This window comes from Leucopleurus acutus, assembly GCF_964270905.1.
Source record: "Leucopleurus acutus genome assembly, chromosome: 1".
NCBI classification, from domain to species: domain Eukaryota; kingdom Metazoa; phylum Chordata; class Mammalia; order Artiodactyla; family Delphinidae; genus Leucopleurus; species Leucopleurus acutus.
In genome coordinates, this window is record NC_139142.1 from 203,101,235 (window position 1) to 203,128,609 (window position 27,375).

At 43.8% G+C, this 27,375-nt stretch overlaps 1 protein-coding gene across 1 annotated transcript in view; it reads left to right on the plus strand.

Annotated features, from left to right (window-relative positions):
• The window catches only part of MPP7 (MAGUK p55 scaffold protein 7), a gene marked incomplete at its 3' end in the record, with an annotated part of 202,809 nt that overhangs the window by 25,456 nt on the left and 149,978 nt on the right, over positions 1-27,375 (plus strand). The window contains exon 2 of the mRNA XM_082844350.1: positions 10,050-10,168. Coding sequence (XP_082700476.1) covers positions 10,050-10,168 — 119 coding nt within the window. The remainder of the gene's footprint in view (positions 1-10,049; positions 10,169-27,375) is intronic.

Sequence of the window (27,375 nt, forward strand, 5' to 3'; positions counted from 1 at the left end):
GACTCATTTAATCCTTATTACAATCCTAGTAAGGCCAGGTCAACTATGCCTTTAAACAGTTTAAAAACTGGATGCACAGAAACGTTAACCAATTAGCAGTTGCAGAGTTGGGATTTGTATTTATGTCATCGGCTGCGGAGTCTAAGCATCTACCCCCGGGCCTTCGTATGTGCATTTCTTTTTCCTGTGGGTCTTTCTACTCCCCGCTTCATCGTCCCCAGCTTGCGTCTGTACTTGGACCATCTCAGCACAAGCGTCACTTCCCCGGGGAAGCTTTCCCTGAGGCTGTTCACATCCCTCAGGGATGTGCTGCGCTTTCCCCAGCCATGCCTCCCTCCCGTGCAGCGTGTTCTCAGTTACAGCTCTGCCCTTATCCTCACGACGACGTCTGATGCCCGTCTCCCGCGCTACACTGGGGGATGACTCTCCTTTCTCTCCCTCAGCCTTGTATCCCCAGCTTTAAGCAGTCTGGCACAGGGTGGCCCTTGGCATTTGTGGAGTGGGGTCAGGAAAGGATCCAGAGCAATTTTGAAACGCAGAGGGAGTTTCCCAGCTTCCTCCGCGCACTTGAGACGTTGTCAAGTGTGTTATGCTAAACCCGTTCGTGAAACTTTGAGGTCAGACTGTTACCACGCTGGTTTTGTCTTCCAGATAATCTCGGGGGTCCTGGCAGAGGGGACTGTGACAGCAGTCGTGATCACCAGGAAGTTAATTATCTAGCGAGTTGGTGTAAGATTGCATGGAAACAGTTACGCTTTCAGGGGATAGCAAATAGCGGTCCGCCGTGGCTGGAACGGAATTAGGGGGGAGGTTGTGAGCCCTCGTGCTGGGAAAAGGTTTATGTCAGAACAGTACCCAGAAGTGAAATTTTCTGAAATTGTGAAAGTGACGTCTATTTTGTAAAAACTCAAGCAATGCAGAAATATATACATATATAAAATATGAAATATACATACGCACACACATAGAGTGAAAATGAAAGTAATGACTTCCCGTTCGTTCTGGTTTCTCTTCCTGGTTAAACGCTGGTGGAGTTGGATGCAGATGCAGGCTCCCTAGAAATGGAACGGACGAGTGAACGCCGGAGCTGAAAGGGCACACGTGTAGGCTCGAAATTCTCGGGTTGCCAGGACAGTGCCAACTTACGATCTGCCTGCTTTGTTCATTCTTCCATTCTCCCAGGGGACTCTTTCCAACCTTCTCTTTCGAACGCAGACGCTTGATTCCCTGCCGTCGCTCCCCACGGGATTCATAGTTTATAGTGCAAACACCGCCGTGATGGTAGAGGGTCCTCCCGGTCTCTCTGCCACGTGCCCCCTTCGCTGCCGTCCTCCGTGGAGCCGCAGACGACCCGCGCATGCCGCCGTCGCAGCCGTGCCGCCACGTGCGCCTGACCCTGTGCCTTCTCGCCTCCTCAAGGCGGGGGGCGCCGATCGATGCCCTTAGCGCACACACGGGCTGTGTTTCTCATCTTAGAGCAACTTCTTTACCCCTCCCTTCCCTGGCACCTGACAGACATTGATTCTGTTTTGTACCGACCCTCCTGCTAAGCGTCAATATTTGCTCTTTCCAACGTGCCACTCGATATCGTTAATGCTCTGCGGTCATCGCCCGTCACGCTGCCAGAGTCGGCAACCTCCACGCGGCCGGATCCGACGGGCGGTTCTCGGGCCTTGGTGTACCTCCCTGACGGTGGCCTCTCCCTCCCTCTGCCCCAGTCAGCCTGGGTGCCTTGCCCTCCTCAGACGCTGCGGGCACCCGGACCTAGAGGTGGGCTTTCTGTGCTGTCTGACCCCCCTGCCTGGATTACTTGTCCCTCGCGTGCCCGTTAGCTCCCTCGCCGTCCTCCTGGCTCTGGGTTCCCTGGCCACCTCACCTGTCGTGGCCTGTGCCGGCGGTCCAGCACCGGGTCTGCCTTACACTGCTTGGTTTTCTCTTTTTCTATCAGTGTCTGATACACACTGTGTAATTTCCTGACTTATGTTTATTATTTGTCTTCCCCATGGAGTGTTATCTCCACGACAGCGGGATCTTTGTGGGTTCACTGATCTAGCCGAACACCTTGAACAGCATGTGGCCCAGAGAACTTACAGTGGTCAGTGGATGCTGACTGAATGAACGAGTGTGTATCCCACCAAATGGCTGCTGGGTGCCTGTTCTCATGCCCTTCCTAAGACTGGGTATTTGCAGACTTAATTGTCTCCTAAACTGATGAGAGAAAAGTGATATGCTTTGGCTCTGAAGAATCATTTTAGATTATTTCTTAGATTGAGCAGTGCTTTATGTATTGATTTTGGGGGGGGGTCACCTGTTTCTTCCACCACCGTAGGCCTATTCCTGTGCCGTTGCCCATTTTTCTCTTGGTTTACTGACCTTTTATTTTGCTTAATGTCAGTCACTTGCTTGTTGCAAAGAATTTTTAGCAGTTTCTCTGCAAACTTCGGTTTTTTTGATGCATGAAAATTTTGTCACAAAGTCTGTCAATCATTGCTTTTTGAGGTTTCTAGGTTCTTTGTGTGCAGAGAAAAGCACTTCAGATGATAAAAATATTCTCTGAGATTGTCCTCTAATTTATATTTGATCCATCTGTAATTTGGGTGTCCAGTTGGAAATTTAACTTTTCTCCAGGGAGCTCTTGGCGGGTTTTGAGTAGAAGATTTAAATGATGGGGTTATATGGGAGACATGGGCCAGAGTTGAGTTTAAGTCCTGACTATGCCACTTCCTAGGCTAAAGGTACTTCCTCCTGTAAAATGGAGACAGTAATAGGACCTGCTTATAGAGAGCACGGAACGAGGTAACCTGTAAAGCACTTTACCGTAGCTTATACCATAGTATTAGGTGTGGTGAACACTACTAGGAATTTCTACTGGTAATAATTTTTACTAAGTATTATTTTAGGAAGCTTTAGGAGTTGGGGGTAGGAAGGATAGATTAAGGAAGGGGGGACAAAAGAAATAAATGCAATTTTTAATATTCAATAGCTAGTTTTGTTTTTGTTTTTTTGCGGTACGCGGGCCTCTCACTGTTGTGGCTTCTCCCGTTGCGGAGCACAGGCTCCAGACACGCAGGCTCAGCAGCCATGGCTCACGGGCCCAGCCGCTCCGCGGCATGTGGGATCCTCCCGGACCGGGGTGCGAACCCGCGTCCCCTGCATCGGCAGGCGGACTCCCAACCACTGCGCCACCAGGGAAGCCCCAATAGCTAGTTTTATTAGGCAGGGTGAAAATCGCTAGGGGTCTGACTATGATGATAGGAAGCTTTACCCACAGTTAAAATTGCTACCATCTATTCAAGTAAATTGGTGATCTTATAAAGTCATGAAATTTTAATGCAAGGTGATGACACTTTATCTTCTGGTCAGTGTATTATGACTTCGGGTGAATTGTTTATTCCACACGGTTGGGTCAGTGTTACCTGCCTTCCACAGTCCTTGATTAAATCACCTGCCTATTACTCACATACAAGCTCCTGATGGGAAGTGTGACTGTAGCTTTACAGTACTACTCTTATCTAGATATTGCAAAAAAAAAAAAAAAATTGCAGGACGACTTACTTGAAGTTGCTGAAGCACCAAAGTATTAGGTATTTGTATCTGTCTGTAAAATACTACTGCTGACCCTCTGTCACTGTGTTGCCTCGGAAGGCATCAAGAACATACTCTGACCGTAGGTTTTGTTGAGGGAGAAAAAGTACTTACACTTGGCCCTTGAACAACATGGGTTTGAACTGCCCAGGTCCACTAATATGCAGATGGTTTCAGTAAATACAGTACTGCGTGGTCAGCGTTCGGTTGAATCCGCTGTTGTGGAACCACAGATACGGAGGATGGCTGTGGGATGTGAGCTTCCATGGATTTGGGGATCCTAGGCGGGTCCTGGGGCCAGTGAGCCACGGATGCCAAGGGACGACTGTAGTTTTTTTATCTTTAAGGAAAATGACAAGTATTTTACCCTTCAGTGCAGCAAGGCTGCAGAGAAGCCAGCTGTAGCACATGGAGCTCCAATCAAGTACGTAAGTGATTAAATTAAGATTGTGGCCCACACATGGGCTGACTCAATGAACTGGCTCGCAGAGTGGGCAGTTTATGCTGTACGGAAAGCATTCTCCTTACGATGTTATTCTTCGTGACGTCAGACAGCCAGCATTTGCCATCTAACCTTCCTCTGGAAAGAGGAGAAGAGATTACAGCACTTCGTTCCTAGACAGTAGGCTTCAGGAGCCAACTCGGAGATCTTCGAAGCATCTTCGCATCGCTCTGCGATTGGCTCCTGTTACTGTGAACACCTTCATTAGCCCTCAATTTAGAATCACCCCTCTGGGCCCTGTGTTCCCCCCTTCAGATCCCAGCCCGTATCCTGCCAGCTCCATTAGAGGCTTCTCTGACCTTCACTGATTGCTCTCTTCTTAAAATTCCTAGAGTAATTATTGCACATCTTCATCGAGTCACCCTCGACCTGTTTAAGTTTTGCTCTTACTGATTTCTTTTCTCTCAATATATAAAATACACTAATTTAAAAATACTGCTTTTTTCTGTTGGAACACTTTTATGAAATAAGTTTATTGAAATCCACAGGCATCCTTGGCAGTGTCTTATTATCGTATGTGCCCAAATAGAAGGTGAGGTTTTTTTCCCCTCTGTAAACTGATCTCGTAGAGGAGAGAGAGCTGGCGTGTATTCAGGTCCTTACAAAATCTCTTAGAGAGAGCGTTCTCTGTGTATTTACGTGCACAAAAATGCGTGTTGAATGGAGAAGCCAAAATTACTCACATATAAAACCGAAATTCATAATTTCGGCGATTATTGAGAGCTCCCTTGGCAGAATTGTTTTTTTAAAAAAGGAGACAATCTGGTTTAAACCAGATTTAGTTATTCCTTGGAGAGGGGTTGAAAACCTCGCATTTGCAGTTGATAGAATTTTTAAGAGCCGGTGAGTGGTTTTGTTGATCAGAAACGTGGAGCCACAGAACAAATGCAAAACCATCAACTTCACCCAGATTCTCAGTGAAGGCGCCGCCCGCACCCGAACAGCGCTGCGCCCCAGCTGGCCTAGACGCGAGCAGGATCTCATGATGGGGGGGCTTCACTCTGAAGACGTGAAAGAAAGGGCTGCGTGAAAGGGGCAACTGGGGCAGAAACTCAATATCTGAGTTAAGGTATTTTACTTAATAGATAATTCAAAGTGTATGTTTCTAACTAAATTACAACTTAAATATTAGAGACAGTCACGAGCATCTTATCAACATCCCTGAAAATCAATCATTTATTTCAGCTGCCTAAACATCTGTTTATTTTACTTGGAAGGGAAAGTGTTTGGGCTGTTTACCTGGGCCAATAGGATTGCTTGGCGTTTGCTCATATATGAGATGCATTCTGTGTCATCCGAGACTGTAAGGTCCCCGGGGAGAGGGTGGTATGTTCTACGCTTAGTGCTGTCCCCAGGGCTCCAGCTCTGAGAGCTTCACGCATATCGATTCTTGGGCCTGCAGCCCTCGTAGCCCTGACTCGGCGTTGTTCCTGCGGAAGGGTCTCCTGAGGTTGTCCCCTCCCCTGGAGGGACCGGCCCCTTCCCTTGCCTCCACAGCCTGACCCTGTCCTGCACTCACTTTGTTAATAGCCTGTGGTGTCATCTACGCTGTAGACGCCTGCAGACAGGAATCACATCCGATTTGTCCTAGACCTTCAGAGCTAGGGATGCGCTGGTTTCACAGGTGCCGTAGACGTTTATTAGAATGAACTGGGGTGACCACAGAGGAGCACAGGATAAGTTTCATGGCGCAGGGAACAAGTGGATTTAGGTAAAATTTTTAAAGACGTGCCGAGCTGTCTCAGCTCTCTTTACTGGCCCTCTGAAGCTCAAGGACCCAAACTATTTGGATTTCGTAGTATTCTTCATGATTGGGACTTAGGAACTGAATGTAGGAACACTTTAAAGCACACGTGGAATCACAGACCCAGTTTTAGACATGGACCGAGGTGCTTTCTGGGGCCTGGATTGCTGATTTGAGTGGAAGTGATGGTTTCCTCGTTGCCTGCGTTGACACTACATACAGCCCTGGCCTAGGAGCTCTTATAACCGTCTTTTAAATTTCTGATTGGCATTGTCCTGTCTCTTCTGGCCTTGTTCTCTGGCACCAGATGTGGGAGGTGAAGAGAAGCAAGTGTTACTGCCACTCGAGGACCATACGAATGAGGATTGCATAAAGCTGGAAAAACACAGAAAACTCGGGCTTCTGAGCTTTGACTAACAGAGAAGTTACTGCTATTTGAAAATTAAACCCAACATGGCTTATTCCCGCAAGAAGCTAAGGCATACGTGGGGAAAGTGAACAACTCCCATATGGAAAAGACGCGGGTGGTTTCATTTCTGAGTATGGTGTCATGTCCAGTTGGCAGGTGTCTCTAAGCTGTTGTTTTCCCTCGGAAGCAATGCACTGAGACGTTCGCTGCAAGGAGACGCACTAAGGAAAGAAGAGCATCGTTATTTTAATCAAGTGCCCGCCCTGTCAATCGTTCCATTGAATTCTTACAGCAACTGTTGCACGTTTCAGCTTTATTTCGAGATAGTTACAGCGTCACACGTTGTAAGACGTAGTACAAAGAAATCCTGTGTACTTTCACCAGTTCCCCCCGTGGTAACATCTTGCATAACTGAAGTAGCGTGTCACAACTCGGAGATCGTCATCCATGCCATCGGTTGACGTTTTTCAGATGTCCTCGGTTTCACATGTGCTCGTGAGTGTGTGTGTGTGTGTGTGTGTGTGTGTGTGTGTGTGTGTGTGTATTCTGTGCAGTTCTACCACATGTGTACATTACCATTTCTTTTTCAACACGTGACGGAAATGAGGTTCAGATAAGTAATGTGAAATGCTTATAGACCTGGGGTTTGAATCTAGGTCTGTCTGTTTGATCCAAACTTCTGCATTTTTAGTAATGCTAATGATGAATAACAGTCAAAATAAATAACCCAATGGTTATTGCACTCACGATCACACTCACCATCACACTCACCATCACACTCACCATCGCTCTCACCGTTGCACTCACCATGACTCACCATCACACTCACCGTCACTCACCGTCACACTCACCGTCACTCTCAACATCACACGCACCGTCACATTCACCGTCGCTCTCACCGTCGTTCTCTCATCGTCGCACTCACCGTCGCTCTCACCGTCACGCTCACCGTCACGCTCACTGTCACACTCACCGTCACTCTCACCATCACACCATCACATTCACGATCACTCCACCATCGCACTCACCGTCGCTCTCTCATCGTCGCACTCACGGTCACACTCACTGTCGCTCTCACCGTCGCGCTCACCGTCGTGCTCACCATTGCTCTCACCATCGCACTCACCGTGACTCACCATGACACTCACCATCGCTCTCACCGTCACACTCACCGTCGCCTTCACCATCGCCCTCACTATTGCTCTCACCATCGCACTTACCGTCTCACTCACCATCGCTCTCACCATCACACTATCACACTCCCTATCACTCTCACCGTCACACTCACCATCACTGTCACCATCACACTCAGCATCACATTCACGATCACTCTCACCATCGCTCTCACCGTCGCACTAACCGTCGCTCTCACCGTCGCTCTCACCGTCACACTCACCATCACTCTCACCATAACACTCACCGTCACTCTCACCATCACACTCACCATTACATTCACAATTACTCTCACCATCGCACTCACAATTGCACTCACCATCGCATTCACCATCCTACTCATCATTGCTGTCACCATCGCCCTCACCATGACTCACCATCACACTCACCATCACTCTCACCATCACTCTCAGCATCGCACGCACCGTCGCTCACCGTCGCACACACCGTCGCACTCACCATGACTCTCACCATAACTCTCACCATGACACTCACCGTCACTCTCACCATCGCTCTCACCATTGCTCTCACCATCGCACTCACGGTCACTGTCACCATCACACCATCATTCTCACCATCACACTCACCATCGCTCTCACCATCGCACTCACCATCACACTCACCATCGCTCTCACCGTCGCACTCACCGTCGCTCTCACCGTCGCACTCACCATCGCTCTCACCGTCGCACTCACCATGACTCTCACCATAACTCTCACCATGACACTCACCGTCACTCTCACCATCGCTCTCACCATCGCACTCACCGTGACTCACCATAACTCTCACCATGACACCGTCACTCTCACCATCACTCTCACCATTGCACCCACCATCGCACTCACCGTCGCTCCCACCGTCGCACCCACCATCGCACCCACCATCGCACTCCCCATCACTCTCACCATCACACTCACCATCAATATGAAACATTGAGTACTTACCACGTGCAGGACTGTTCAAGTGTATTAACTTATTTAAACTTATTGAATCCCCCATGAACTGTACCACATAAATTATATCACAGTTGAATTAGTGTCTTTCCACCCTAATGATATTACTAAGGAATAGGTAATCATTTTTACTACTCTTGAAATCAATAATAAAATAGTGAAATTCTACATTCTTTTTACATAATTTCATGTTTTGAATCTCTGATCTTGGCGATTGTGATTACATTACATTTGTGTGTGTGTGTGTGTGTATATTTGTATAAAGTGAGACCTGTATCATTATACGTTGACTTAGGTTGAGCTACCGTAAAAATATTTTTGCTGAATTGTAAATAAGAGCTAGTTTAGGCAGGATGCCAGGTTTTTATGAGAATAAATATAAACCACCAAGAATGCTTAAGAATGCAGTTGAGAGAAGGTTTTTTTTTTTTTTTCTTTTATCCTGTCTGGAGTATTTTGGATCTTTTTGGCCAAATACAGCCCAAGGAATGTTTCAGTTTGATCAAATCTCTCAAGTTTCGTATCTGACTTCCAAAGTGGTACCCATGCATGTGGTTGTGAATCATCACTGGTTATCAGAATATTATAAGGCTTTGGAAAGATAACAGACACGCTAATCAGAAGTCCATAATTTATGAGTTTTCGCTGGTTAAATATCTTGTAAAGCTGTCTTTCTAATGAACAGCAGCTCTTATTCAGACCAGAAATAGCAACAGTCCCATGTGTTGTAGACCCCAGGAGGTCTCGGTGTTTTTGTAGACAGCAGACAGAAATAAAAAGAATTTTGTCCTTTTTACCTCATGGAATCCCGCTGGAAAATGAAACATGAGCTCTGAGTTGATGCTGACTTCTGCCAGGTCACCTCCCTGAAGAGTCCCGGGCAAGCACTGCTGCAGCATTTCTTGGACAGGAGTCTGCCGTCCCGGGGACGAGACGGATGGTCAGTGCAGGCTGCTCCTGGGACACTGCGCTACTGTCTGCTTGCAGGGAGCTTCCAGTGAGAGCACGCGCAACCTGCATCTGTTGCCTTGACTCTTTCCAGGGGTATCACGTACCTCCAAATTAGAGTCTCATTTAGCCTAAGTGCTACGCAGTTTGTTGTTGTCATTGTTTTTAAAAAAAAAAAAAAAGCGTGGCTACAAATAATGCCACACCAAGTATGGTTTATCCTGGCTTACTTCTGGGAACTTGATTTTGGACGTTCAGTAACGCAAATGTTTTTGAAGCTATATATTATTAGGAACTCTTTGGAAACCACAAAACCATTTTAATGGACCATGCTATCAATTTTCTCTTCTAAAGAAGTTTTTCCTATTCATGACTCACTTCACTTTTTGGCTAACGTTGAGGGAAATGTAATAACGATTAAGGAAAGGAATGTATGCATTTTCTTCTTCTTTTTTTTGAAAGCTTGTACACATTTTCTGTCTCGGGTTATGTAAACTTGGAGGACTGTAAAATGACCACCGCATAAGGTAAAAACAGGCCTGTTAATACGTACCTCTTTGGAATTTAAAAACCCAAAAGCTTCCCTTGCTTCTTTGGAGAAGAGCTTTGCCTGATGGGCCAGAGTACAGATCCGGGAAAAGCGACACGTTCCAGCTGTCAGTTTCACACACCTTAAGCGAAATTAATGAGATCACACTCTGCGGTGACGCTTTGTGTTTTATTTCCATTTTATAGGTCTGTATGAGCTGCTGGCGGCTCTGCCAGCCCAGCTGCGGCCACATGTGGACAGCCAGGAAGACCTGACCTTCCTCTGGGATGTGTTTGGTGAAAAAAGCCTGCATTCACTAGTCAAGGTAAACCATGCTGTTGTCAGATGATCTTCGCGGAAAAACATATGGAAAAATATTTTGAGCGCCATCTAGTAAACCAGAGATCAAACTGTTGCCCTCTGAAAACAAAACAGCCTTGTTCCATTTCACTGCCGGGCGTGGAAGTTGTTAAAAGGATTCCACCAAAAATACATAGATGATTTCACTTAATGGTGGTGATCTGGCTGTGCATACTGATGGAGCATGCCCGTGCTTGCCCTTGTTTAGAAAAGGAATGTGAAATAGTAGCAGGAAGGGTTAGACTCCTCATGGTCAACGTTCATGAGCTGGAATTTAACTTAAATAAATAAATGTTCGCAGCAAAAATTAGAAGGAATATATTCTCTGAGGTTCAGGATGACAGCTGTTCAGCAGCTACATTAATTTAAAATAATTTCCTCTAATAAAGTCAAGTGAAATTCTAGCAAAGCTGTTTCTTCTCCTGGCACAGTGCCACTGAAGTGGAATTTTGTGCATAAATGCAGGGACGCTAAAGAGGAATAAAAAGCAGCGTGTGGGAGACGTTTTAGCCGAGCGTCACGCCGTGGAAATGATCAGCCACCAGAAACCAGATCTTGCCGCACAGCGATGCTGGGAGTGAGCAGAACTCTTAAAATAGCAAGACGAGAACAAGGAACTTACTGGAAAATGTGCCACTCTTGCTTCTGGAAATAGGAGTTGCATTTTCTCTCTTTTAACTCAGGCTGAAGGAAATTTAGAGTCTTACTCGAGTCTGGACGAGCTGGACACGTATGCCTCAACAGTATCTGGTCCCGTCCTCCATTCAGCTCGACCTGTTATGTTGTCTGTTGTGATGAGAGGCTTTTTGACCGATGTATAGTATTTGGAAGTGAGTGACTTCTGAGGGACGGTTGCTTCACAGGACAGGACAATACTTGCTGCGTTTTTCTCTTGTCAGATTTGCTGCAGTTCGTGGGCTTCAGGCAGTGGCCGTTCTCAAGAAGTTAGCGTGTTGATATGCAGCACTCTCCTAGCAATACATTTAAAGAGTGCTTTATTGGTTTGTTTAGTTTTTCTATAATTGCCAAGATACCTTTGTATTCTGAATAATTTTAGGTCTTTTAGCTGCTCTCTTGGGATGTGTTAGAAATGGTTTTGGGCTTACAATTGATGAAGTTTATCACTTCCTGAGGCAGTCATGAAAATATTCCTGTATTAAATGTTTGGAAGTTGGATAGTTATGGATTTGATTAGATTGATTTGATCTCTTGAGAGAAGGAATAAAACACATTTCACATGGCATCATCGCTCCTTAATCAGTAAACAAACACGCCCCCCAAACAATGGATGTGTGTGTTTGTATTTATTTATAACGTGACTACTATCTCAGTTTCCTTGCCTATAAAATGGAAATTATGATACTTACTGACAAGGTTGTTTGTGAGTTTCAAATAAGATAGCGAAGGTCTTAGTTCTTTTTGTAGTTATAGAGGTTAGGCAAATATAATTATTAAGAAAAAAATGAATTATCATAGCATGTGAAGGACCAAAAAGAATTGACAGAGATGGTTGTTATTTTTATTAATAGAGTAAGACTAATGTGTAAAAAATTTTTTCGTTACACTAGTTGTTGAGTTTTCAGCATAGGTTGTTATTCCAAGTATGTGTCCGTAATTAAGTGGCTAGGAAGCAAACTGTTATCGATATCTGGTTTATAAAAACAGTGCAGCAAATGAGTTGATATTGCTAGTATTTTAACTAGCATAACAGCGTGTGTACTGTCCCAAACGTTTTTCAGTAGTTGCCGTAAAGTGTATTTTTAAAATCAGCTTTAGTGTGTAACTCTAGTACGTCCTCCCTTTCTTAACCACTCCCCACTCCCCACTGGGGACTCCAGGGTGTCCTCCGACTGACCCATTATGTTAGTTTTCAAGTAGGAAAGCCTAGGATGCCCTGCAGGAGGTGGGTCTCATGGGACAGTAGTTTAAACAGCCGGGACAGCCCGCTTAGCTGGCTTCCAAGTGCCTCTACTGAAGGGTGGAGGAGAGAAGGCTTCGGCTTCTGGACGTAAATCTCAGCAGAGCAAAAGGAATTTGTTTGAAAAGAGTTGTTTTTAGACTGAATCATAATGTGCTCTGATGTTATGCTCTTCTGCCTGTAGCTGACGCTGTTGGTATATGGGTTAGAACTGGGTGGATGTAAAACCTGATTCTATTCTAGCCCCAAATTTTCACAGTTCTCATCTTCTTTTAGGTAAAAAAGAAGGTGGTTGTTAAATCACCACACGGTTTTGAATGCAGACAGCTTGCTGGTCTGATGTAAAATACACTTAAGAAGAGGTAGGTTTGGTGTCAGGGTCTGTGGCAGGTGTAGCACATGCCACCGTAGGATTTTGAGCTCCACTCTGGGGCAGTACTGGAGGTTGTGAGCTTGTCGCTGGAAAAGAGCTATGATGATCCTATAGTGTGTTACCTGCGGATTTCTTTTTTTAAAGAAAAACTTGTAAATAGAAAAGTTGAATAATAAAAACTCTGAGCACGAGATCCTGAAAAAGGGTTAGGCTGAGGGTGAGGTCAGAAGAAAGATGGTCCTGGTAGAAGACCTAGGAAATACCATATATAATGTGAGGCAAGACAAGGGCATCCATTTTCACATGACCTAGTGAAGCTGATAGATCATCAGTCAGCATAGAGCCACATTTTGGACCCACGTTTTGCAAATATACAGAACCATGAAGCGTGTGGTTTGTGTCTGAACCTCATTTCTAAATTTATCTCCCATCCTTGTGTTTTTTCCTACTGAGATTCCTTTACTTACCTTACATTTTATTTTATTCAGTGGCGTTGTATGTATTTTTATAATCTGGTTTAAGTTCACTTTAGAACAAGATGTGGCTTAAAGATCCATAACTGTATTATATTTTTTGTAAAGAAGCCTGGTAGTTTTGTTTCTTCAAGAAATTTTTGTTCTTATTTCACAATTGTGTTGGATTTCTAGGATAAGAATATCAAACTTTTAGTACCTTTTAAATAGCTGTGTATGCTTTTTCTCCCCTTTCAAATAGTTGCATACATGTATGGGGACAGGAGAAAGAAAAGGTAGCAATCTGAATTTTATCCTTTTGGGATTCGGAAGTATTTCAACAAAACACAAACAGATTATTTTCAAGAAAAATTTCCTGATGTGATTGGATTACTGTGTGTATTTCTGTGATTTCAGTCTTACAGGAGTAAGGATAAAACTCACTAGACCCTTATAACATTGCGTTACGTAGTTTTAATTTCCGATGATCGATTGCTTTGTTGGCGCTGTCTTTGTTGACGTCTTACTATATGCCAGACACCGTGTAGGTCCCCAGGGCTAAGCTTTCCGGCAGGGCGGGTGCAGCCCCTTGTTTTCTGGCGTCTCCAGCCCCCCAGAGGGCTTGTAGATGCAGCGATGGGCAGTTGCAGCATCCCGGGGCTGCCCGTGTTCACAGCTGTTACGGGACACGCGAGGTGTCTCCCTCAGTGCTGGCCTCTGAGAGGTGCTCAAGGAGGATTCGGTAGTTTAAGCTAAAACCTGCATGTTGAATCCGAGTTGCTCAGGTAAGGATTTATGCGGGAGGAGGGGGAGGTCAGGCAAAAGAAACAACTGTATTGTACGAACACCAGGAGGCAGGTGTGAAGCTCGCGTCTTCAGGATGGAGGCTGCCAGCTCCTCTGAGCTGCAGGTTCTCTCCTCACCCACGTCAAGGTTGCCTCTAGCCTTGGGCAGTTATGAATACAACTCCGCTAACCATTTGTGTGCAGGTTTGTGTGGGCGTTAAGCCTTCCGGTCATCTGGGTGAAGGCCGAGCAGCATGGTTCCTGGGTCGTATGGTAAGACTGGAGCTTCCTGAGAAGCTGCCAGTCTGCCTTCAAAGCGGCTGTGCTGTTCTGCGTTCCCGCCCGCGGTGCCTGAGGGCGCCTGTTGTCCTGCCTCCTTGTCAGCATCTGGGGGTGTCGGTTTTGTGGATGTTGGCCGTTCTGGTAAGTGTGTAATGGTGTCTCGTGACTGCTTCAGTTTGCAGCTCTCTTATGTCGTGATGTGGAGCATCTTTTCGTTGCCTAGTTGTCGTCTGTGTATCTTCTTTGTTGAAGTGTCTATTCGGATCTTTTGTCTGTTTTAAATGGGTTGTTTCCCCCTTATTGTTGAGTTTTATCATTTCTTTGTCTTTCTTGGGTACAAGTCTTTTATCAGATATGTGTTTTGCAAATATTTTCTCCCAGTATGTGACTTGTCTCCATTTTCATAATGGTGTCTTCACAGAGCAGAAGTCTTTAATTTTAATAAAGTTCATCTTAAGTTTTCTTTCATGGATCGTGCTTTTGGAGATGTATCAGAAACTCATTGCCATACCCAGGGTCACCTAGGTTTTCTCCTCTGTTATCCTCTACAATTTTTACATTTAGCTCTGTGATTGATTTTGAGTTAATTTTTGTGAAAGGTGTAACTTCTATGTCTACGTTCAAATTTTTGCATATTGAATATCCGATTTTTCTAGCATCAGTTGTTGAAAAGACCATTCTGTCTCCTTTGAATTGCCTTTTCTCCTCTGTGAAAGGTCAGTTGATTTTTATTGTGTGGGTCTATTTCTGGGCTCTCTGTTGTGTTCGACTGATCTATTTGTCTGTTTTTTCACCAATACTACCTTCTTGATTACTGTAGCTTTTATTTTCTTTTTTTAAATTTTTTTTGGCTGTGTTGGGTCTTCTTTGCTGCGTGTGGGCTTCCTCTAGTTGTGGCGAGTGGGGGCTACTCTTCGTTGTGGTGCGCGGGCTTCTCATTGCGGTGGCTTCTCTTGTTGCCGAGCACGGACTGTAGGCGCGTGGACTTCAGTAGTTGTGGCGTGTGGGCTCATTAGTTGTGGCTCGTGGGCTCCAGAGCGCAGGCTCAGTAGTTGTGGCACACGGACTTAGTTGCTCCACGGCATGTGGGATCTTCCCGGACTGGGGCTTGAACCCGGGTCCCCTGCATTGGCAGGCAGATTCTTAACCACTGTGCCGCCAGGGAAGCTTGATTACTGTAGCTGTATGGTAAGTCTTGAGGTTGGGTAGTGTCCATCCTCTCACTCTTCTCAGTATTGTTTCAGGTATTCTGGGTCTTTCACCTACTCATGTAAACTTTAGGATCAGTTTGTCAACAAAATAACTCGCTTGAATTTTGATTGGGATTATGTTGAATAGATAGACCAAACTGGGAATAATTGACATCTTAATATTATGTATTCTTGCCCATGAGCATGGACTATCTCTCATTTATTGAGATCATCTTTGATTTCTTTCATCAGAGTTTTTGTACTTATTTATATTCTGTACATATTTTGTTAGATTTATACCTAATTTTTGGATACTAATTTAATTTCAAATTCCAGTTGCTTATTGCTGGTGTATGGAAAAGTAATTGAGTTTTGTATATTAAATTTGTATCCTGAATCCTTGCTGTAGTCACTTAGTAGGTTTCAGAGGTTTTTTGGTTGATTCTTTGGCATTTTCTATTAATACATAGATAATCATGTCATCTATGAACGAAGGCAGTTTTATTTCTTCCTTCCTAATCTGTATACCTTTTGTTTCCTTTTCTCACAGCATTAGTTAGGAATTTCAGTAAAGTATTGAGTACGAATGGAGAGCAGGAGGGGACCTCCTTGCCTTGTTATTGATCTTAGGGGGAAAGAATCTAGTTTTTCACCATTAAGTATGATGCTCGCTGTAGGTATTTTTATACATACTCTTTATCAAGTTGAGGAAGTCCTCTCTATTCCTAGTTTGTTGAGAGTTTTTATCATAAGTGGATGCTGGATTTTTTTAATGATTTTTTGCATCTCTTGATATGATCATATGACTTTTCTTATCCTGTTGATATGGTGGATTTTACATTATTACTTCTGAATATTGGACCAGCCTTTGCATTCCTGGGTAAAATGCCCCTTGGTTTTGGTATATAATTTGTGTTATACATTGTTGGATTTGATTTGCTAATGTTTTGTTGAGGATTTTTACGTCTCTGTTCATAAGAGATTCTAGTCTGTAGTTTTCCTTTCTTGTAATGTCTTTATCTGGTGTTGCTAGTAGAGCAATGCTTGGTATATGGTTAGGTGTATAGTTAGGAAGTGCACTCTCCGCTTTTATTGTTTCTGGAAGAGCTTGTAGAGAATTGGGATGATTTTTCCCTTAAATTCACCAGTGAAACCGTCTGGGCCTAGTGCTTGCTGTTTGGGAAGGTTATTAATTATTGATTCAATTTCTTTAATAGATAGAAGCCTACTTAGATCACCTATTTATCTTTGTGTGAGAGTTTTTGTCTCTTGTATCTTTGAGGGAATTGGTGGAATCATGTAAGTTATCAAATTTGAGGGCGTAGAATTATTTATAATCTTCTGTTATCTCTTAACATCCGTGGGACTCATAAGGCTGATGACTCTGCTATTAGTGGTAACTTGTGTTTCTCTCATTTTTCTTCTTGGATAGCCTGGCTGTAGGCTTATCAGTTAATCTTTTCAAAGAACCAGCTTTTGGTTTCATTGAGTTTTCCTGTTTCTTGTTTCAGTTCTATTGCTTTTTGCTTGTATTTTATTCTTTTTTTTCCTCCTTGCTCTTTCTTTCTCAGTTTCCTAAGGTAGACACTTAAGTTACTGATTTTAGTTCTTTCTGTTTTTCTTACCTTCAATGCTATACTTTCCCTCTAACCACTACTTTTGCAGCATCCCACAGATTTTGATAAGTTGTATTTTCATTTATTGCAAAGTATTTAAAAAATTTATCTATCTTGAGACGTCTTCGTTGACCCGTGTGTTATTAGAATTGCTGGTGAATTCCCAAATATGTGGAGATTTTACTGCTGTCTTTCTGTTGATTTCTGTTTTAACTCCATGTGATCAGAGAGCATATGCTGTACGATTTCCGTTCTTTTAAATTTGCTAAGCTGTGTTATGGCTCGGAATGTGGTCGGTCTTGTTCTGTGTGAGCTTGAGAAGAACGTGTATACTGCTATTGTTAGATGAAGTGTTAGATTCAGTTGCTTGATGATGCTGTTTGGTTCAACCACATCCTTACTGACTTCCTGCCTGCTGGATCTGCCAATTACTGATAGAAGAGTGTTGAAGTTTCTGAGTATAATAGTGGCTTTGTTCATTTCTCCTTGTAATTTTCTTAAAATAAATTTATTTATGTATTTTTGGCTGTGTTGGGTCTTTGTTTCTGAGGGTGGGCTTGCTCTAGTTGCAACGAGAGGGGGCTGCTCTTCATTGGGTGCATGGGCTTCTCATTGCAGTGGCTTCTCTTGTTGCAGAGCACGGGCTCTAGGTACACAGGCTTCAGTAGTTGTGGCTCGTGGGCTCTAGAGCGCAGGCTCAGTAGTTGTGTCACACAGGCTTAGTTGCTCCATGGCACGTGGGATCTTCCCGGACCAGGGCTTGAACCCCTGTCCCCTGCATTGGCAGGTGGATTCTTAACCACTGCGCCACCAGGGGAGTCCTCTCCTTGCAGTTTTACCAGTTTTGCCTCATGTATTTTGGCAGTGTCTTGTTAGGTGCATACACGTTAAGGATTGTTATGTTTTCTCAGAGAAATAACCCCGTTTCCATTATGTGATTCCCTCCTTTATCCCTTATAATATTCCCTGTTCTGCTCCCGCTGTGTCTGAAATAGATGCAGGTACTCCAGCTTTCTTTGCATGGTTTATCTTTCTCCATTCCTTTACTTTTAATCGATCTGTGTCTTTATATTTAAGGTGGGTTTCTTGTAGGCAGTAGGTTCTTCCTTATTTAATCTGCTCTCGCAGTCTTTGTCTTTTAATTGGTATATTTAGACCGTTCATATTTAAAGTGATTGTTGACGTAGCTGAGTTATATTTACCATATTTGCCACTGATTTCTATTCATAACACTTGTTTTTTTTTATGTTTTTATCACCGTTTCTTCCTTCTCTGCTTTTAGTAGAACACCTTATATGATTCCATTTATTCTTTCTTAACATATCAAAGATTTCTTAGTGCTTGCCCTAGAGTTTGCTGCATGCATTACAACTAATCTAGGTCCACTTTCAAGTAGCACTGTACCACTTCACAGGTAGTTGCAGGTACCTCGTAAAGAACCTTCTTAGCTGCTTTTTTCCCGTCCTTTATAACATTGCTGTCATTCGTTCCACTTATCCATAGACTGCAGTCACCCAGCGCGTTGCTGCTATTTGAACAGTTATCAGATCACTTCAGAATAAAACTGAAAGTTTTGTTTTACCTTTATTTACTCCTACTCTGATGCTCTTCTCTTCTTAATGTATTTCCGAGTGCCTGACCTACATCACTTTCCTTGTCTCTTGAAGAACTTCTTTTAACACTTGTTGCAAGGCAGGTCTACTGACAGCAGGTTTCTTAAATTTAAATTTGTTTGTTTATTCCTCCTTTACCTTGTAAGTACAGCTTCACTGGATACAGAATTCTAGGGTGCTGTGTTTTCCTTTCAACACTTTAAATATTTTACTCCAGTTTCTTCTTGCTTGCATAGTTTCTGATGAGGTGTCTGATGTAATTCTTGTCTTTGTCTTATATAGGTAAGGTGTTTTTTCACTTGAACTTCTTTCAAGGTTTTCTCTTCATTTTTGGGTCTTGCAGTTTGAGTATGGTGTTACCAAAGTGTAGATTACTGGGGATTTATTCTGTCGGATGTGTTCTGAGCTTCCTGGGCCTGTGGTTTGGTGTTTTGTCATTAATTTTGGAGAATTTTCAGCCATTATTACTTGGAATATTTCTTCTCTCTCTCTCTGTTCTCCTTCTGGTGTTCCCATTATGTGTATGTAACACCTTTTGTAATTGTCCTGTAGTTCTTGGGTATTCTGTTCCTTTTTAAAATTTTCATCCTATTTCTCTTTGTGTTTCAGTCTGGGGAATTTCCATTAACATATTTGCAATCTTACTGATTCTTTCCTTGGCCATGTCCAGTCTACTGATGAGCACATCAAAAGCATTCTTCATTTCTGTTATGGTGTTCTTCATTTCTAGCATTTCACTTTGATTCTCTCTTAGAGTTTCCATCTCTCTGCTTACATTTTCCGTCTGTTCTTGCATGTTGTCCACTTTTTCCATTAGAGCCATTAGCCTGTTTATCACACGTATTTCAAGTTCTCTGTTTCATAGTTCCAAAGTCTGTGTCAGAGTTGAGTCTAGTTCTGATGCTTGCTTTATCTCTTCAGACCGTGTTTTTATTGCCTTTTATCATGCTTTGTGATTTTCTGTTGAAAGTTGGACATGATGTATTGGGTAATAGGTACTGAGGTAATTAGGCTTTTCATGTGAGTTTTTATGTTGACCTGGCTGTGTTCAATGTTGGCTGTAGCTCTCAGTGTCTCCCCTCCCCTATCCCCTTTGTCTTTCCTTAAGAACTCTCTTGGAGTCAGTGTCTCATGGCTCTCTCAGTTACAATCCACTGTTACTTTACTAGAGCCCTGTTGGTGGTGGTGACTTGTAGGGGAGAGGAATTGTTATATAATCTTCTGATTAAATGTCAGCTTCTGGGCTCTGAGGGCCTTCAGAAACATTTCTTAGCCTCTTTTTTTTTTTTTCTCTCTTTCCTTTCTCCCCTTATTTGAGACAGGAAGGCCAGAGGGGGCTAGAGTTATCTTACTGCCCTTTCCCCAGGTCAAATAAAGCTCCCGTCCATTAGAGGGGAGGACTTTGCGATGGAGAAAGCTCTTGGCCCTTGTATCTCACAGTGATTGCCTTTCTCCTTCCCCTGCTTGAAATAATAGGGGATTTTTCTCCTGTCACCATGAGAACTTGGTGGGGCTCCCGGAGGGAAGTGCAAGGGTCTCCTCCAAGACTGGGTCCCCAGGAGCTTTTAACCCTCGGACTAGTCACATTTGCCCACCATCGGTTTGTCAGTGTCACCAGTTAAGGGTCCCTACAAGTTTCTGGCCCCAGTAACATGTGCCCCTGCTAAGCTGATTTCAGCCACGACTCTCTGCATTCCTGTCTGTCCTGATTTCAGAGTGGCACTGTGTCCTGCAACTCCCATTCTCCTTACATGTCTGAGCTGAAACCAGAAATCTCCCTTTGCCATCTTTTTTATTTGGCTGTCATTTGATTACTGATGTGTAAGAGTTCTTTATGTATTTTGGATAATAGCTCCTTACCAAATTACATTTGTAATTGGAAATGTTCGATTTCTCTTCTGAAAGATGTCTTGCAGTTTTGTTTTTAATGAAACACATGACACTGTGGGCAGAGTAGCTGAGACGTGCAAGCAAGGTGTGAGGGATAACTCAGCGGGGGGGGTTATTTTCAATCTCCACATTAATATGAATTTGTGAAGTTTTTATGCTGATGAATTTAGGTAGAATTTTAAAAGTGAAAATCTTAATCTTGAGTCTGAAAATAAGTCTTGAGCAGATGCTCAGAAAGCAACCTGTGAATGAGAATGTACTTTAAAAATGTTATATCTCCAACCTGGAAACTTGAGGAAACGAAAAACCAGCTGGAAGGTAACGCTTGATCTTAATCTTTCACTAATTCCAGTTTTCTTAATCATTAGCACCATGAGACTTGCTTGGAGAGTAGTTATTTCCAGGATAATTGATACAGTCAAGCTATAAAGAGAGAGAGAGAATTTTATTGAGCTGTGGTTTTATAATCATGCAGGCACTCCATGTTTTTCTCTTGCTTTAATCTAGAAGCAACGAAAAGCATCATATAAGGGGGAAAGGTGATATTTACACGGTAGTAAATCAGATTCAAGGCTGAAAGGCTATTTAACAAGACCCTGGTCCCGGGCTCTGCAGAAACAAATTGTGCTGTTTTGGGGGGGGAGAGGGGGTGTTAGGTTCAGAGAGGAAACCCGTTGGGGAGGTTATGTTACTTGCCTCTGCAATACCATTTGCCTTGGGTGGGAGGAAAAGGACAAGGCAGCCGACATTGCAAATGATCCCTGGCCACCTGGTCTGACAGAGCGGAGAATTGGGTGTCAGCAGCTGGTAACGCTCCTTGGCCAATCAAAGGTAACTGTTCGGCCAGCTCTGTTGGAGCAGCCAGACGAAGTTCTTTCTTACGTTATAGCTTACATTTTTCCAGGCACAGAAATATGTAAGGTCTGCCGAAGATAGGAATTCCTGAGACCCTGAGTAAATTGTTGCCCTTGTAATTCACTCTCTCAAAACAGAGGCCATATGTAACCCTTTTCAGAGATTTGCTTGGGACTGGGGGTGGGTGAATGGGAGCAAGGACCATGGATACCCCATGGGGCTGTTTCCTCCTGCCGGGTCTGTGTTTAATATAATGGAAGAGCATCCTTTAAAAGTTACTGTGAGGGGCTTCCCCGGTGGCGCAGCGGTTGAGAGTCCGCCTGCCGATGCAGGGGACGCGGGTTCGTGCCCCGGTCCGGGAGGATCCCACGTGCCGCGGAGCGGCTGGGCCCGTGAGCCATGGCCGCTGAGCCTGCGCGTCCGGAGCCTGTGCTCCGCAACGGGAGAGGCCACCACGGTGAGAGGCCCGCGTACCGCAAAAAAAAAAAAAAAAAAAAAAAGTTACTGTGAGATTTATATATTTATTTGAATATGCTTAGCTTGAGAACAGTCATCTGAATTTGCATTTATTCATATTTGACTGACAGAACGTACATTCTCCACAAACATGAATGTGCAGGGTATCCTACCTGACTCAAGAACAGTTCATTCCCTAGAATGGATGGGGCCAGGACGTCAGTAACCCTCTCACTTCCCTTGTGGAGGCGACTCCCGTGATTCTCCACTTTCAGAGACTTAATTCCAGTAGGGAAACATCCAGCTTCTCTAGGTGTTTCTACCTAACAGTGGCGTTGCTGGGCACAGAGATGTGCCTGTCCCCCCTTGGTTAGGTTTTGCAGAATTGTTCTGCAGGTGATTGGACATACCCGGGTGGGGAGTGCCTGGCTTAGTGAACTGTGTGTTTGCAGTCCTAGTACCCTGGGTCATCCCTCCCTATCACCCCAGCTCTGGACTGTGCTGTTTCTGGAGGCCTTACCTTAACGTGAGGGCAGGCAGTAGTTCGCGTCCTCTTGCCGGGATGCTGTTGAGCCGTGAGCGTGGTCCTGATGCTCTGAATTGGTTCTCAGAGTACATTGACCGACGATGGTTGTGGACCCAGAGAGGAAAAGGGAGCAGGCTGTTCCTCAGGGCCCTGACGCAGTATGACGTGGCAGGGTCACGTAGAGCTAGGTCCGCACTTCTCTAGGTTGTGTCGGAAGGTGTACAGGAACACATACGCTGTTCACAGAAAACTCCAGGTTCAAGGGAAGTTTCACATGCTTTTGTGGGCTGGCTTGGAGACCTAGCTGCCATTTTAAACAGTATTTCTAGGGTATGTGTCCCCAAATCTAAACAAATTAGAATCACAAGTAAACTTTCGGTGTAAACTCCATTTGATTTGGGGGGAGGGACTGGGTAACGTTCCCTGAAGTTTATTTTGGTACGTTAGGCACTCTGCTCAGAATCATTACGTCAACGAGTGGTTTCCATATGTGGCTGAAGGAGACCAAGGTATTTCTAGAGGGAGGCGTCTTGTAACCTCCAGGACGACTTTCATCATTCAGGTTAACTTCGGACCTTCTGTTGCTTCTTTTTCCCTTTTGCTGTCACTTTTGCAGTCGTTCCATTCTCATTGTATTTGTCTAGTTGCCTTTGACTATTGAGGCGTATTCTGCGTGTCCAGGTACCCAGCTGGCCCCTCTTGTGAGTACACATCTGAAGCTGGGACTGTGGAGCCGTGTTGCTTGGCCTCAGATTCTCGCTGTGCCAGGAACACTGTGCCAGCAGTAAGATGATAGTAGCAATCGTAGGATTGTACTTCACCGTGTCTCCTTTTCCTTACACGTTAAATGGAGACAGTGGTAGTGCCTACCTGGTATGCTTCTTACCGGGAATGAAGGAGTTAACATATGAAACATGCTTTAAATGGACCTGGTACATGAGTCCCGTTGTTATTATTATCACCATAAACCTCCTCCATTGCTTTCTTTTTGTTAGCTGTGTTCCGTGCTTTATCCCAGGATTTCACTATTTTTCTCATTATCCCTTTGGCTGCACTTCTGCTTTTTCAGGTGATGTTTTCTTGCCTTAATAAACTTTTGTTCTTGCCTTTTTATTTCCTTTCTCTCTGTAAAATTGCAAAATGGAAATTAATACAGTCTGTGATTTGAAATTCTTGAAAAAGTTCTTGAGTTGGCTAAATGTGTTTTCTAACTTTTCCTTCACTTTAAAAATGTCATAGAATATTTTGGGCATTAAAAAAGGCGGAACCATAGCTTGAATACCCACATACTCACCGCACAGCTTAAGAAAGAAAATACTGCAGATTCGGTCGAAGCCTGAGTGCCCCTTCTTGTTTCCATTCCTATCGCTCACCTGCCAGAGGTCACCTTATCGTGAACTTCTGTTCCTAAAAAATATGAAGTACTATTTTTTCTGTTTGAAAACTTTTTATAATTAGAATCATACTTACATCTTTTTGCCTTTTTTTTTTTTTGCTTAACGTTTTGTTAATGCACCAACACTGGGGTGCATCTCACGCTCTTTTAGGTGTTACCAGGTTGCTCTTCTAAGATTGTTTCCTTTCACACTCCCACCAACAGAAGGAGAGTCCCAATTGCTTTACACCTGTGTTAACGCTTGGACTTAATTTTTGCCAACAGGATCAATTTGAAATACTGTCCCTTTACTTTAGTTTCTGTTTATTTGAATATTGGAGATTGAGCTTTTCCAATTTCCTTTTTATGCCTTTTTCTATCCTTTGCCTGCTTTTTCTCTTTGGTTATTTGTCTTTTTCTGGTTGATTTGTAGGAATTGCTTTATATATCTGATACTGGATCTTTGTTTATATGTGTTTTAAGGATCTTCCGGTCTGTGTCCCATCTACTTTTTCTGATAGTTTATTGTGTTACAGCATACATACACACGGATTCTTTTTGTCTTAAATGCAGAAGACAGAAGCATCCTGGACAGACCCACCGTCCAATACAAAACCCTTAGCTCGTGGATCTTATGGAGAACATGTGTTAGGGTGTGAGGTGTATGCAGCCCCCAGCCAAGTCTGAGGTCTGATTTATTTTTATATGCTGGTTCCAGAGAGGTTCTCCATGGCTGTCTGCACTGATCTAATATTCCCCTTTGGTTGTGAGCGTCCGTGTAGCGTATTTCTGGCACCTGCTGTAATTACGGGGATAGTTGTTCGTTGAAGCCAGTCCTTTTGGGCGGCAGCTGTGCGTAGTTCATCCCTGCATATCCCACATGGCGTACAAGTGACGTAGGTGTTCAAGGGAGGCGGCTGTTAGGGGCGACTGGGCACTTCCCTTCCAGGCTTTGTCTTTCCCAGTTTGGTTTCCATTTATTTCACGAATACTTGAGTGCTTGCTGAGGGCATAGTAAGGGCTGCTCACATCGCACTGGCTTTGTTTATTGAAATACTGTGGTCCTTCGTAAATAATTGAAGACGTAGTTGGTTTTTTTCAATCAGTTTCAGTTAACTCAAGTTGTTGCATAAGTTGTGTCGTCTTTATCACAGGTAGATGACAGTAAAGAAAGATTTTTAATCCACCTGTTTTAAAATGAATGTTAGGGGCTTCCCTGGTGGCGCAGTGGTTGAGAGTCCGCCTGCCGATGCAGGGGATGCAGGTTCGTGCCCCGGTCCGGGAAGATCCCACATGCCGCGGAGCGGCTGGGCCCGTGAGCCATGGCCGCTGAGCCTGCGTGTCCGGAGCCTGTGCTCCGCAACGGGAGAGGCCACAGCAGTGAGAGGCCCGCGTACCACAAAAAAAAAAAAAAAAAAAAAATTAATGTCAGTTAATGTTTTTTATATGTCAGTGAAGATAGTAGGAATGAGGGGTGTTCTTTGGTGGTCATGATTTGGAAGTCATGTACTGTTGATTTTATAATTCTTTCCATTTTCACGTAAAATACTTAGAAAATCCTTAACATTTTCAGATTAAGTACTTTTAAAAGTTTCAAAATGTTGTTTAAAACGCTCTATTGGAATTTTATAAGCCAAGACTTTAATGCAAATTTAATTATTTAAAAAACCCCTCAAAGTGAACTCGTAGGCTTTTGTGTATATAAAATGGAGTTAGTTAATTTGAAATGATTTCATTCTAAATCACAAAAGCATCCTTCCTACCATCCTGCATCTCCCCTAGGGTAATACAGTTCGCAGGCACCTGTGAAGTCACCTTAGCCGTGCCCCTTGATGTTAGTCGTTAGTCGTGGCCATGAAACTTGGGGAGTCGATAAAATGTGAGTGGAGGTGAGGTGTGGCTGCAGGGCAGAAGCCCCGAGGAGCAGGTGCGGAGCTGGCCTGGTCTCCGGCCCCCTCGGTGACGGGGTGTGAGATGCTGGGGGCACCGTCTCCCCGGTCCGGTACGTGGGCGTGTGAGCAGAGTCCCCAGGACCTGTAGTATCAGGCGACAACAGGCCTTCCCTGTTAGAAGCCACTAAAGACTTGGGGGTGGTTGTCGCCCAGTTTACCCCACTGACGCGCAACAGGCACCTTCACCGTGTGGTATTTCTGTTCTGTTTTTCACGTACAGCTCAGTGATGTAGCGGTGAAGATAAATGCGTATTAACATCCATGAAGTTCGTTACTTTAAGTGGTTGCTATCGATCTGACAGTTGCACCTTAAAAAGTTAGTGTTTGTTTTCTTGTCAAAACTTAGTCATGTTTTCTTTCTTGATACACACGCACGTCCCTCTGGAGAAAAGTGGACGTGTATTTTAGTCTCGCTATGTTTTGTGGTCTTCCCAGTGCAGTGGGGTGTGCCATCCTTGATCGTCCATCTCTAATTTCTCGTTCTTTCCCATCGCGACAGCTTTGTCTGTATTCTTCTCATGGTCCCCTTGTTTTCTTAGTAAATTTCGTGAGGTTATTTTGGCTTAACAAGCGCAGGCTCTCAAGATCAAAGTATAAAACACACGCACACACACACCTTCTGATAAAGAGCTTTCCTAATTAGAAAAAAGTGGTCTTTAATACGTCAGATCATGTATTTCATACGCAAGTAGTGATTCAATTGTAACTTCCTTTTCTTTTGCACCTTGGGAGAGTGGAAGCTATAAGTGCTTTTTTTTCATTTCTGTGTTTAGTTCAGTTAGAAGCTAAATTAAATGGTGTTAACTGCCAGCTTTAAAAATACATTTTATTTATAAATTTCACTTATTTAAACTGGGATGTTTTACATTGTGCAGATGATAAAAATTTGATTTTCGTTACTTGACAAAGTTGATATACATCTTTAGTTTCTAATTTGAGTAAATATTTGCTAGGTCTCTATTTTGTGCCTACTAAACTTTAGGTAATTGCCTCGAGTTGCTTTTTAATCTTATGTCCTTCCACCAGGTGACACTCATTCCTTTAGGAAATCTGAGATTTAGTTCAAGGAACCTGTCAGTTATGTCGCTGAAGGATTACAAATAAAAAGAAGCAAATGCAGGCCGAAACAGTATGAGAAACTTGTGAAATGTCCTTATGTCATGTAAAGAACTCTGTGGTAGAGGTAGTTGTGATTAATAATGTATTATATTTACAAGGAAGCAGTGCCTCTATTACATGGCTCATTCGTACAAAAAGTACCTAAATGCTTATCGTACCTTATGTTAGGTAATTGGGATACGATGGCAAAAAATAGACGTGGTGGTCTGTTCTTTAGCTGTGTGACTCTTGAAATCAGTACTCAAAGCATCACTTAAATAAGGGTAACATTAACACCGAGATACAGACAGGTTTTTGGTACTTAGAGCGTGTAATAGGGGTGGTGGGAGTGTTTGCTCACTTTTGGGAACGTTTTGTTGGAGAAGTGACTACCGAGCTAGTTAATGAGGTCCGAGGGCTGCCTGAGAACTAACCAGGTAAGAGTGGGTTGGGGCAGGAGTTTCACAGTAAGCGTTGCCGTGTTGGGGGTTCTCTGTCTGCACCTCAGTGTTGCAGTGGTTGGGTCCCATGGGCCTTCTCAGCTTGGAGGCTTTTGTTCTTCTGCTCTTATTTCCTCGATAATTCCCTCCCCTCAGCTCTTTTCTTCCCCGTCTTTCTGGAAGTTATTTTAGGCGTGTGTTGCTCTTTCTGGATTAGTAGTCTAATTTTTTTTCTTCTGCTCTTGCTTTTCGAGAGATAGCCTCAACTTTTACTTTCTATTTAATTTTTAAAGAATGTGCTGTCAAAATTACGTGCTGCCAGTAAGTTTGTGTGTGTGTCTGTGTGTGCGT